We start from the raw sequence: 13142 nt of genomic DNA on the forward strand, positions 1-13142 counted from the left end.
ACCATCATTAATGCTAATGACACGGACACCAATTATCCACAGTGATTAGTGGTCATATTGGTCCTTGGGCTGTTGCTTCTTTCTAACTGAAGGGCAGGGCACAGGGTGTATCTAGCTTTCCCTCGAAGTCACCTACTCTGCTCTGCTGTCCCAACTGCAAGTCCTCACTCGGCCTGCCACGGAGGAGCGTGTCCCAACCTGAAAAATGCTGCACTCAGTCCGTGTACCGGCTGCTCACACTGTGCCCCAGGGAGCACATGCCACCACCTGTGGGAGGGCAGGGGGGTCTGGGCTTTGGGCTGGTTCATGTTTTCTTTTCAATATGTTTTTCTCCAACACCTTGTTGCTGATGAATACAAATGCAAAGATACAACCCTGTTGATGTTTTATCCTTAATCCAGAGGTGGCAGGGGCGAGGGGCCTTCATCATTCATGATTTGCATCAGCTGTAAACATGTCTGGTGTCACCGGTGTCCAGTCCAGCCAGCTCTGGGAATGCAGACCTGCGTCCAAATGCCAGGACCTCCCAGGTGCTGCAGCACTAAAATGTGCTTTTGAATCTCAACATGCTGGACAAGATCCAAGCTAAAGTAGAACGCGGTCTTTAGCTCGGCCAATTGGGATTCCGCATTTTAAAGTCTAAAACTACAACAAAAATGATCAGGCAACGAATGTTGAAAACAATTTGAGTGGCTGTGAAAGTTCTCCCATTTTTGCTCGTGACAACAGATAAGTTTTCTTGCTCCATTCAGAATGGCCAGTGCCGTGAATCCCCTTGAAAGCCTCCTGTTGAGCCTCAATTTCCCCTGTTTTCCCCCAGGACTTCTGGAGAGACTTTGACCAACCTCCCCCCCCCCCCCAACCCCAAGGCCAGAGCCGAGCTATCTGCACACTTCACCTCGCCATCCAGGCTGCTGTCCTTGTGAGGGAAAGAAATGACGTCCTGCTGATATGACACCTTCCTGGCCAGCCCACGCGGGTGCCCTGTAACCATGCGTCCTTTCCTAGGCTTATTCTCCAATCCAGCCCCCACTGATACCCTATACCCACTCCCGCTGGGTCCCCACAGCCCTGAGCCCATCCTCTAGCCCTGGGACAAAGCTGAGCTCACCAACCAAACCGGGGGCTCCCTGAGGACGGGCCCAGGTCTCAGTCTTCTTCTCTGAGCCACCTTCATTTTGAGGGGCTCTCTCCAGTGTGGACCAGCAGGGGCTGGGCTTAGAGAAGAAAATGGTTAAGAATATGACCTACTGGGGCAAGAAGTGTCCTGGGGCTGTCAACTCCCGGGGCCCCTACTATCAGGATACACACACAGGCTGACTGACAGAGTGGATGGAAGTAGGGGGATTTAGCCCCTCCCCCCTGGGGACATGGAGTCCCACACCAGGACTGGGCCTGAGCTGTGCACAGCGTCCTGCAATCCTGGTGAATATTCAGCTGGTTCTGTCCCCTTTGCTGGCTCCTGCCTATGCAAACAACCACCTAGGAAGGAGAGAGAAGAAAGCCGGGGCTCAGTGAGCTGACTGCGGGAGCCACTGCTGAGCCCCCACCATGGACAGCAGGGCATGGGCTGCCTACAGACTCTGCTTTCTGAGCTCATTACCAATTGTGAGTAGCCAGCTCAGACCCTCCTGCCTCTCACTAGGCTCCAGATCTGGGAGTCATGGGCCATACGGGGGTCCAGATGGAGCCTGCTGGGGTCCCCACTGCCCTTCCCAGAGCAGGAGTCTCCCAAGAAGGCAGCAGGCTGTGGCTTGGAGAACTCCTAAATCCCATGGCTCTTCCCTCCCTTCCCCTTCCCTTCCCTCCTCTCCCCTCCCCTCCCCTCTCCTCCCCTCTCCTCCCTTCCCCTTCCTTCCTCTTCCCTTCTCTCTCCTTCCCTTCCCTTCCTCTGTTTCTTCCATGAGATCTTCTGAAGACTTTTGTTTAATGTGTCTTAGAAATTACTTCCAAGAGATGAAAAAGGGATACTTCCATCTGACCTCCATCTTTCCTTCCTTCCTCCCTCCCTCCTTCCCTCTCTCTCTCCCTCTCTCTCTCTTCTTCCCCCCCATCCTTTCTTCCTCCCTCCCTCCCTCCCTCCCTCCTTCCATCGAGCCCACCTGCCCGTGCCGTGAACCAGGCCCTGTGCTTACCAGCAGGCACACAGAAACAAATCTGGCTGTCTCTGTCCTCAGGTCGTTTGGACCAGAGAACCCGGAAGGAGCACCCACTGGCTTGGCTCACCCTGTTCACTTTTCTGCAGGTCTTGGGCCACGTGCACCCGGAGTGTGACGTCATCACCCAGTTGAGGGAGGATGAGCGTGCGTGTCTGCAGGCAGCAGAGGGGGTACCCAACGCCACCCTGGGTACGGGGCTTGGGAGGGAGGAGCTGGCTCCTTGGGTTCCTTTATCTCTTCCAGGCTCCTCTCTTAGGATGTTGGACGGGCCTGTCCCCGGGCTGAGTCTGCACTGCTCCCATCTCTGTGTCCAGGCTGCCCCAGGACCTGGGATGGGCTGCTGTGCTGGCCGATGGCAGGCTCTGGTGAGGGGGTGACTCTCCCCTGCCCGGATTTCTTCTCTCACTTCAGCTCAGAGCCAGGTGAGGGTTTGGGGTGTGGTGGTGAGTGGGCGGGGGAGGTGGTTTCATCTGGTGATGCCGGGATACGGCAGACACAACCCTGGCTTGGGGGTGGGGGGAGGCAGACCTGGGTTTCAACAATGTCCTCTCTTTGGGTGTGACCTTGGGCAAGTCAGTCAAACTCAGCTTCATGACCTATGACCTGGGGGGGGAACACGCTCATTCACTTCACAGGTGGGGAGGATTAGTGAGCCAGCAAAAGTGCTGGACCCCAGGCCTGGCACAAGTACATGTTTTCTGGACGGTAACAGGAGGGCTGGCTGTGGGGTGGAGCGGGCAGAGCCTGTCTGACCGCTAAGATTCTACCAGTTGCCTAGTGGGAGGAGGGCGGAAAGGAACACATCGCTCTGCCGCCCCTCCCTGGCCTGGGAAGCTGCGGTGGACAGTCCCTCCAGGAGCAGGGGGGCTTCCTTTCTCCCCCCGGCTGTTAGGATGCTGGGGGCCCAACTCACTACTCTGGCTCTCAAAGGAATGGTCCTCTCCCTTTAAAGATGGTGACTCTGAGGCCAGAGAGAAAGGCTTCAGAACGTGTCCCAGGCAGGCTGGATCTGGAACCCAGGCCTCTACAGAGAAGGCTCCTCTCTCTGCTGCCTGGAGGGGCTGTGTGTGCAGCCTGCCAGGGTCACTCATGGCCCATGGCTCCCCATCCCTTCTGGGGAGAGGGCAGGGGCTGTGACCAGATCTCTGCTCCCCACCTCCACTTGCCTCCCAGGGGCTGTGCAGCGGGATTGCACGATCGCAGGCTGGTCTGAGCCCTTCCCACCTTACCCTGTGGCCTGCCCTGTGCCCTTGGAGCTGCTGACCGAGGAGGTAAGAGGCTCCTGGTGTCTTGCAGGAAGGCTCGCCATGGAGGTTTGTGGGGGTGGTGGACCTCACAACTGTAGGACCAGCCATTCCCATTGTAGCAGCACGTTGGAATATCAACTGCAGCAGATTTCCAGAAGATGGCAGTGTCTGGAAGAGAGAGGGGTCTTTTGCTAATCTGTTCAAGGGTGATAGCTGGGAGCGTTGCTAGGCGGGAGGGAAGGCAGAGGGCAGGCTGGGGGATGTGCTGGTGACCATCTCCTTGGCATACCCTCTCTGTGCCCACATCTCCAGGGCCAAGAGTTTGGGGTGGTTCCAGGGAAATAAATGTTCCCTGTGCTCCTGGGCAAGCTCCTTCCCTCTCTTCCTGTCTGTGGAGCAGTGTGTATGGCTGTGATGTAGGCAAGTGAGGAAAACTGCTGCTCAGAAGTGGTCGCAGTGACCCCTATTATAGCCGGCACACCCCACACCTCCAAACTGAGCAGGGCTTGCTTACATGCCCTTAATCTCATATCTCTTTCCCCTCAGCCTCAGGTAAAGCATGAATCTGACCCTTTTTTCAGGTGAAAAGACTGAGTCAGACAGGGGCTCGGATTCCCTGTGTCCCTCAGGGGAGCTGGGCCCCTGCCCCCATCCCTCAGCCTGCGCCCCACATCTCCACCTTCACGGTCCAGGCTGGACTTTGATTGATCCAAACACTTGGTCGTGGAATGAGCTTTTCCCTGTGGTTGTTGCCGGCTGTCCCCTTTCTTTGGGGACGTCGTGGTGAGCAAGTTGGATATCAATAAACAAGCCCCGTTTCCTCCTGAGGTCCTGTCTTTCCCCATGGATGCGGAGTTTCTGCTGCTGCCTCTCCCCAACCCCAGAGCAGCAGAGGCAGTGAAGTGTCTCGCTCCCTGTCACCAGGAGGTTAGGTGGAGGACAGGCTGAAAACAAACACTTCAGCTCACGGAAGGAGCTTGCCGTGGCCCCCACGGACACCCCAGCCTGAGATGGGCAGTTTCAGGGTAGAACAGAGAGCCTCACCTTGTAGACTGTGAAGCCTCCCTTTCCCCAAATGCTCAGTTACTGAGACTTTCTCCATCTCCACCCTTCCCAGAAATCCTACTTCTCCACGGTGAAGACCATCTACACCCTGGGCCATAGTGTCTCTGTCGTGGCCCTGCTGGTGGCCATCGCCATCCTGGTTGCTCTCAGGTCCGCCATCTTTATCACCCTCACAAGTACCTTTGCTGCCTCCCTGTGTCCACAGCTTCAAGCCCAGTTCCTTGCCTGGTTATTCCAGGGTTCCCAGATCTAGGTGCCACGGCCACTTCTAACTTTTCTTTTCCCATGGGTAGGCCCATCCTTCCACACCCCAGGACTCACTCCCGCCTCTTCACCTTTGCTCATGTGGAACTTATTCCATCTGCTTGCAAAGTCTGCCTCCTTTCTTCTCAGTGTATTTATACCTGTCCAAACTCAAAGCCCAGTTCCCACCCTCTTCTGAGAAACCTCTTTGCCTCTTCTGTGGAGCCCTTCATGACCGTTCCGACCCTTTGGCCACTGGCCCTCTTAAGCCCCACCCTCCCCCAGACTTCAGGGTCTGAGCCCCACCACCTGACCTGTGCTGTTCTCTGTCCGTAGGGATGCACCTCATCTCCCTGGTCAGCAGAGGGCTCCCCTGCGCTGTACCCTGCCACTTCTGTCCTTGTCCCCCAGACTATGAGCTCCCTGAAGTCAGGGGCTAGGGTTCTCTGTCCCCTCATCTTCACTGAGCCCAGGGCAGTGGTTGGTCAGCTGTCCTGCAAGGCTCAAACTGAAGCCTCAAGGTCAGCCCAATCTGATCCACGTCAGTCCAAGCCAGCTCACCTGCTACCCTGTTCAGCCTTTCCACACCTGCCATAGGCACACCAGAAGCCCCTCTCCCACCTCACCCCCTTTGCTTCATCCCTCCCTTCCCCCTCCAGGAGGCTCCACTGCCCCCGGAACTACATCCACACCCAGCTGTTTACCACCTTTATCCTCAAGGCGGGAGCTGTGTTCCTGAAGGACGCCATGCTGTTCCACGGCGAGAACACGGACCACTGCAGCTTCTCCACTGTAACAGCCATGGTTGGGGGGCGCTGGAGTAGGTGGGGGGAAAGAGGCTGGCTTAGAGACCTAGAGGCACCTGCCTGAGGCTGCTCAGTCCTGTGGGCTGACCCGGGGCCCCAGCACTGCCAAGTACAGCACAAGAACTCGCCCTCCCCCTGCCTACCTCTCTCTGGGGTCAGGTCCTAAGTCCTCATGCTATTTCCTGAACTATGGTGCAAATCCATGTCGTTTCCATAGTCTACTATCCACGCCATATTCAGCGTTTCCATTTCCATTCCCTAGTCCAGCCTCGACCACATTTCACACCACCCAGCCTCTTCATTGTATCACTCATCTGAGCAGTCACCTGTCTGTGGCTGAGGGCGGGTATGTGAGGGGCTGGGCAGAGATGGGCCCTTCCCTCCTAGAGGACAGAAGGCACCAGATTATGGGACTACCAAGTGGAGGGAGCTGAGGGCTGGGAGGGAACGAGAGAGGCTTCAGGGAGGAGATGGCTTTGGAGCTGGTGGGCAGCAACGATGGGAAGAGAGGGGGAGGAAAGGCATTGCAAATGGAGGGACCAGGGTGAACGAACTCACACACAGGAGCACCCGGGGCGTGTCTAAGAAACAGGGACGTCAACATGGGGCTGGAGAGACAGGAGAACGAGAGTAGACGGAAAATAAAAGGAAGTTGGGCAGGTGGTGGAGGCTCAGTCCTGGCCAGGTACTCTGAAACGGTGCTGGAAGTGAACAGAAAAATGAATGAATCGACCCACAGATGGCCTTAATTAATTTTGAAAGTAATTATATATATACACACATATATATTATGTATATATGACTTACATGCCAGGCATTACACTAAACGCTTTGTGTATATTATCACCTTTTATTTTCTACATATATTTTCATTTTAGTCCCGTTTGTAGATGAGGGACAATTGACAATGTCATCAGCTGCTTAGTAGTGGGATTGGGACCGAGCCTGAGCTCAGAGGTGGTGCTGACAGATGAGCGAGTCATGCAGGAATGAGTGAGTGTGTGGGGTGCATGCATGTATGCTTGCAGGATGGAGCCGTTCATGAATAAATGGTTTTCCACATCTACAGCTCTAGGGATTGACTTGAGCTCAGGAAGGGTGGTCTGAAAGTGAAAACAATAGTAATTCATACACAGAGTTTCCAGTTAGTCCTTATGATGAGACCACGAGATTCGTATTGGAAGTTTTCCTTTTACAGATGAAAAGCTAAGGTGTGGGGGAGGTGACCTAGCTAATAGATGGTGAATTTGAACCCAGGCTGTCCAGATTCCATTTCTGTGCTCTTAACCACCCCAGTATATTACTGCATCCCCTCTGGGACAGCCAAGGTGGAGGGGGCCTGAGAGGGATAGGGAGACTTGGGTGGGGCTCCAGTGTCCCAGCTCTGAAGCACCCAGTCCCTGGCCCACAGGTACTGTGCAAGGTCTCTGTGGCCACCTCCCACTTCGCCACCATGACCAACTTCAGCTGGCTGTTGGCAGAAGCTGTCTACCTGACCTGCCTCTTGGCTTCCACGTCGCCCAGCATGAGGAGAGCCTTCTGGTGGCTGGTTCTCGCTGGCTGGGGTGAGCGCAGAGGGCTGGTTTCCGCACTGTGGGTGAGGTGGAGGGCTGATGAGGACCTAGAGCCCAGAGAGGGGAAAGATGGCCTATAGACCAACAACAAGTATTGGGGAATGGGGCCTGGTCCCGCCTTCACTGTGTGCTGCGTGGCTGGCAGTGGTAGTGGGAGGTAGGGGCAGGTCTCCAGGCTGAGGGTGTAGACCCCTCACTCATGTCTCCTCTGTACCCCCACAGGGCTTCCTCTGCTCTTCACTGTCACGTGGGTGGGTTGCAAGTTGGCCTTCGAGGACGTTGCGTGAGTCTGGGCGATGGCCTCATCACACCCGTCTGAGGGCCCGTGGGGAGTGGCCTGGACAGTCAAGCAACAGGGCTGCTCTCCAGGCTGGGCAGAGGAGGAGGAACTCCCAGGCTGGGCGGGCGTGTGGGAGGTGGGGAGGCCGTCCGTGGACAGGACAGAGGAGCAGGAGCCCGGGAGGGAAGGGGGACTCAGATTCTTAGAGCTTTGAGGCTCCGGGAGAGGTGGGAGGTGGCTGTAAGTGGGGGCCTCGTGGAATGGGAGAAGTGTTGGGGCCAGCAAGAAGGCAGCAAGCAGACTGATGTTCGAGAAGTTCATCCATCTAGGTGGAGAGAACGTGTGAGCCCAACGTGGAGGAGGGCATCCCTTTAAAAGGGGCCTAACTGGCTGAGAGACAAGATAGTCTGCATGAGAAGTGGGGGGCAGCTGGAAGGCTCCAGTGACACAGAGAGCAGCCAGGAGGCCAGGAGGTGGAAAGAGGGGAGGAGGGAGGTGCATGCATTACTGCGGAAAAAGGCTTTCCAGCTGCTGCATTCCTGGCACCAGCTTCAGCCCTGGATTATCTTCTCCGTAGGTGCTGGGACCTGGACAACAGCTCCCCCTACTGGTGGATCATCAAAGGGCCCATCGTCCTCTCTGTTGGGGTGAGTCCCTGGGACCAGTGTTCTCTGTTTTATTCAGCCAACCTCCTTGGGTCCACCCAGGGACCATACACATAGGAAACACGACTCCAGGCTAGTATTTAGGACAACTGGGTTCCAGCCTGGTTCTGCCACAGATTCCCTGTGAGGCCCTCTCTGGACCTGAATATGCCATTGGTAAAACCGGGGGTGGGGGTGGGGGGGGTTCTCCATCAGCGCTCAGGCCCCTTTTAGCTCAGAGTTTGGATGAATCTGGTGCCCTGGTTGCAGCTCATTTGCTACTGCAGTGAAAGCCAGGAGGTGGGGAGGAGGAGGGTGTCGGGGCTGGAGGGGTGGAGGGGGTGGGGGTGGGGGGAGGGAATGGAAGGAGTGTTGCAGCTGAAACCCACCACCTTCTCCCATGCAAAGAGTGGCCAGGACTGGTTTGCGTGCCCTGGGTGAATGCACCCACTTCCCCAGTTCAGCAATCATGCAAAGTGAAGGCCGCCTGTGTTGTGCCCGAAAAGCCCTTGGAGGTGCTGGAGGCAGGATGGCAAGGCCTGACCTCCCGCACTTGATCCTAGGACTGAAGAGCGAGGGGGACCCCGAGCCCCTGCCCTCCGAAGTTTAAACTTAGGGCCTCCCAGTCTTCGGGCTACAAGTTCTAGAGCAACGATCTGTATATCCATCCACCTGAACAACCCTGTGTCTCAAGGATTTGGGATTTCTAGTTCCCAAAGAGACCCCACCCCTGGCCACCAGGGCCACCCCCTGACCCTTGCCTCTTGCCTTCCTGCACCTCTATTTGCAGGTAAACTTTGGGCTTTTTCTCAATATCATTCGCATCCTGCTGAGGAAACTGGAGCCAGCTCAGGGCAGCCTCCACACGCAGTCTCAGTACTGGTAATACTGCGTCTTGGGGGCGCTGGGAGCCGGAGTCAGTGTGGTCTGGTTTCACTCACAATCACCCATTCACGATCCTGGGATCCTGACCCGTGCTCCTCCCCAAGATCCTGGAGAGAGAAGAGGACTGGTCCCTGCCCTCCAGGGACACAGCATGGGAAGGGTGGAGCCTCCCCATAGCCACATACTAGGCCAGAGGCTGAGGAGGGCTGGGATCGATTTCTATGGGAGACTGTGGAGGGAGATTCTTCCTAGATGTGGGTGGGGTGGGGTGGGGTATGGTCAGGGAAGACTTTCTGGAGGAAGTGGTCTTTGAACTAGACTTTGAAAGATGCATAGGCTTTGACTGGGATAAATTGAGACAAGAGCATTCAGTACAGGGAGAAGCAGGAGCCAGGGGCCCAAAATAAGGAGCCCTGGGTGCATGTGGGAAAGATGGAGTTCCCCAGGGTGGCTGGTGTGCAGAATTGATAGGTGGAGCTGGTGGGAAGGGAAAGTAAGCCTTGGGAAGATAAGCGTTTCAAATTCCAGCCTCGGCAGCCTGGGGCTTGTCTTCTCCGGCAGGCGTCTCTCCAAGTCAACTCTTCTCCTGATCCCACTGTTTGGAATTCACTACATCATCTTCAACTTCCTGCCTGATAGTGCTGGCCTGGGCATTCGCCTCCCACTGGAGCTGGGACTGGGCTCCTTTCAGGTGAAGGCCCCCACAGACGCGCCTTCCTTTTGAGTCCTTGGGCAGGTGGGAGGGGCTGCTGCCCACAGGTTCGGTAGACCTCATGCTGGTGGGAGGGGAGGGCAGCACTCCACAGCTGGTGATTCTGCCTTTCAGCCACTCATCTATGTATTCATTCAACTGTCTACTCCTCTGTCCAACTTCCGTCCATTCATCTCCCTATTTATTCAACTACCCTGTACCTATCTACTTATCCATCTACCTACCCATCTATTCATTCATCTATCCACCCACCTATCCTCCTTCCCTCCCTTCCCTTCCTTCCTTCCTTCCTTCCTTCCTTCCTTCCTTCCTTCCTTCCTTCCTTCCACCTATTCAACATTTACTCAGCATCTATTATATGCCAGGCTCTGTGCTCAATACTGGGAGATGCACAAATAAAGAAAATCAGAGAAATAGGGTCAAGAGCACAGACTCAGAAGGCTTGCAATGACGATTACATGAGACAATGTGCCTGGCACATAGTAAGTGACGAATGCATCTTAACTTCCCCTTTTCTCAAAGGCCTGGCTCAAGCCATAACCTGGGAGTGGGAAGGGGAGAAGTAGTAGAAAGACTGTGGACACCTTGAGGCCAGGGCCAGGTATTCTGATGGTGTCCTTTCTCTTTGGCCCCACAGGGCTTCGTCGTTGCCAACCTGTATTGCTTCCTCAACCAAGAGGTATGTGACTCTCCGGGCTATTCTTACTCATTGAGCCTTCCCTTCCACAAGTCCTAAGGCCCCCTATCTCCTGCCCAGGCCCTGTAAATCCCAGCTCAGGCCAAACCTTGACTCCTGCAATCCTTTGTGGGAATCTGTCCTGATCTCCTGGATCAAGCTGAACCTGCATGCTCCCTGTAAACATGTTTTTATCCATCCCTCCTCTGGGCTGGGCTGGGCCAAGTTTACTGTCCATTCAGCAGGGGTGTAGAAAACCTTTCAGGATCAGAAGAGGGATCTAAAGGTGGGCTAAAGGGATCTCTCAATTCTGTTTTCCTACAATTGAACAAAAGGGGGAGATGGCGAGGGGATAAGCCAGCTCCAGGAGAGAAAGAGGAACCAAGAAAGTCAGAGGGAGCCGTACAGGGACCTAGGAAAATAGAGTTGGATGCAGAATCAGGCAGGATGTTGGACAGCAGAGCCAAGGGCACGGAGGCAGGGCACCTGGGAGACAGACACATGAAAAGAACGACCCAGGCAGAGGTGGACATGCACAGAATAGATGGGCAAGATGGTGCCGATGCCCATGTAGAAATATGGGAAGATGGGAGAAGAGCCAATTTAAACACCCCACCCAGAAGACACCGCGTGTTTTTTCCTTAGGAAAGACTTGCTTGGTGGGGAGAGGTGGGAGAATTGAGCTCAGTGTTCCTGACAGACCTGCCCTGTGCTGTGTGCGATGTCATGGCTCCCTCTGGTGGCCACGGATTTGCAGTGCGCTCTGGGTTCTGCTGGAGACCTAGGTGCATGGGCCTGGCCCCCAGCTGTGGAGCGCTGATCTCCCCTCACTCACCTGCCATCTCTAAGTCTGACTGGCTCCCCACCGTCTGACACTCTTCATTCCCACTCCAGCCTCTCTGAGTCTCACAAAGCCTTATCTGGTGTTCGAGTGCAGATGTAGGACTGCAGTATCTGTGTGTAGTGGCTGATGGACCCTGGGGACGCTGGGAGGGGCAAGGAACAGCCCTGGCTGAGGCAGGTGGGGCCTAGGAAAGGGGACTTCACAGAGAGTTGTGAAGGGCTCTGGCCCAGGAAGAACTGTTGGGGACCAGATAGTTACATACTTCTGGTGATGGGGAGCTTACTACCTATGAATACCTCTTTCTGTTGTCAGCTCACCTTTATATTGAACAGAGATCTGTCTCCCTTTTGTCTTTCACCACAGCCTGAGGTCACCTCTGTCAGGAAGGTCACATCCTCTCAGCTCCCTGTGCCCCCGACAGCCCCTTGGAGACATGAAGATACAGACATTCCCCCCCCCCACACACACACACACACTTCCCCACTTCCCAAGCTGCTTTTCTTTCAGTTTCTCTCAGTCCCCTCAACTACAGCTGCTGAGACAGAGTTTAGGTCATGTCCTCTGGATGGGTCCCCAGTAGCCACAAGTCAGCTCACTGGCCAGCGGAAGGGCTGAACCCCAGAGCAGGGGATAGTCTAACTTATTCAGGGAGGACAGAATAGTTGCCAGGCCAGAAACCCAAGAAATGTCTTTAACTGGGCCCCGACAAAGGCAGTGCTAAAAGACAGAGAGAGGAGCAAAGGGAGTGGCCAGAAATCCTCACAGGAAGGAGGACATGTGTCCTCCAGAGGCAGTACTTAGCAGCGGCCGTGGCCCACCATGGCTTCTGCGGGCCCAGGAGCCCCTGACTCTGTTTCCTTTCCACGCGCTCTCCCTGCACTCTCAGGCCCCCTGGGGTTGAGTAAAGCAGTGGTGGTGGGAGCCGTCTAACATTTTCCCCCCTTGTCCCTGGAGGTGAGGACTGAGATCTCACGGAGATGGCACGGCCATGACCCTGAGCTTCTGCCAGCCCGGAGGACCCGTGCCAAGTGGACAATGCCTTCCCGCTCGAGGGCCAAGGTGCTGACATCTGTGTGCTAAGCTGGCCACATCAGGCGACTGAAGTCCACACCTGAACTTGGGCAGCTACGACGGGTCCACCACCCTCCAGGGGAGTGGGACCAGCGTCCCCTGGGAGCCGTCAGTTCACGCCTCCACCCAAGGGGCTTCCCAGCCCTGGGCAGGGACAGCCCTTCTTCCCTGTACTGTCCCTGATTCTTTTCCCTTAGGTCCCTGTGTGTCTAATTCTGACTTCTTGGTTTCATGTCCCTCCTCCTGGCATCTGGGCCATGGCCCAAGGCCAGAGGACCCAATAAACCTGTACACGAATAGATACCCGTGTGAGTGAATACCTACACCCCCATGCGGAGGGATCAGCAGCCTGTATTCGGACCTCTGGTGCAGAGGGCGGGTAGCATTCCTCAGCTCACGTGGCGTCACCATCATTTGTCTGTGCAAAGATCTTCTTGTTCAATTTATTGTAAATATTGATTCTTTTTGTCTCCACCTCCACTCTCATTCCCCTTCTTCCACAGGCAAATATTCCAAAGTGTTTAATGTGAATATTTGTGTTTCTGTGTGTTCTTGAAAAATATGGAGTGTTTTGTGTCTCTGGCTTTAATTTGCATAACTGCTGTCAGTTATGCGTCTCACATCCTACTTCTAACACCTTTCCCTCAGCAGTGTGCTTTTAAGAGATGCCCGGTGTTGCCGTGCTCTCATCTGGTCCCTTGTTTTGAAAGCTACATGGTGCCACATGGTGTCACTGCCCACCTGTGACCCATGCTGTCTCCTCCTCCCTCTAGGTGAACAATAACGTGCCGGTCCCCTCACAGACCTGTGAATGAGCGTCTCTCCGGGACACATACCCAGGAGTTAGAAGTGCCTGGTCACCAGTTAGGCTTTTTCTTAACCTGGCAGAGTCATGCCAGATTGCGCTCCAGAAAGCCTGCAAAGCCTGCCGTCTCA

The 13142-nt window shown here is 55.3% G+C and overlaps 1 protein-coding gene across 1 annotated transcript; it reads left to right on the forward strand.

The window, feature by feature from the left end:
* Positions 1 to 1425: 1425 nt before the first annotated feature.
* GHRHR (growth hormone releasing hormone receptor) lies at positions 1426 to 12507 on the forward strand. Its single transcript, XM_019726200.2, has 13 exons — positions 1426 to 1608; positions 2246 to 2348; positions 2474 to 2581; positions 3333 to 3430; positions 4524 to 4621; positions 5374 to 5506; positions 6932 to 7085; positions 7317 to 7377; positions 7952 to 8021; positions 8809 to 8900; positions 9465 to 9594; positions 10253 to 10294; positions 12090 to 12507. Exons 1-13 carry the CDS (start codon positions 1552 to 1554, stop codon positions 12213 to 12215), a joined length of 1272 nt encoding a protein of 423 aa, XP_019581759.2. The 5' UTR covers positions 1426 to 1551; the 3' UTR covers positions 12216 to 12507.
* The last annotated feature ends 635 nt before the right edge of the window (positions 12508 to 13142 follow it).

The sequence above is a fragment of the Rhinolophus sinicus genome, linkage group LG09 (genome assembly GCF_036562045.2).
Source record: "Rhinolophus sinicus isolate RSC01 linkage group LG09, ASM3656204v1, whole genome shotgun sequence".
In the NCBI taxonomy this organism is placed as follows: domain Eukaryota; kingdom Metazoa; phylum Chordata; class Mammalia; order Chiroptera; family Rhinolophidae; genus Rhinolophus; species Rhinolophus sinicus.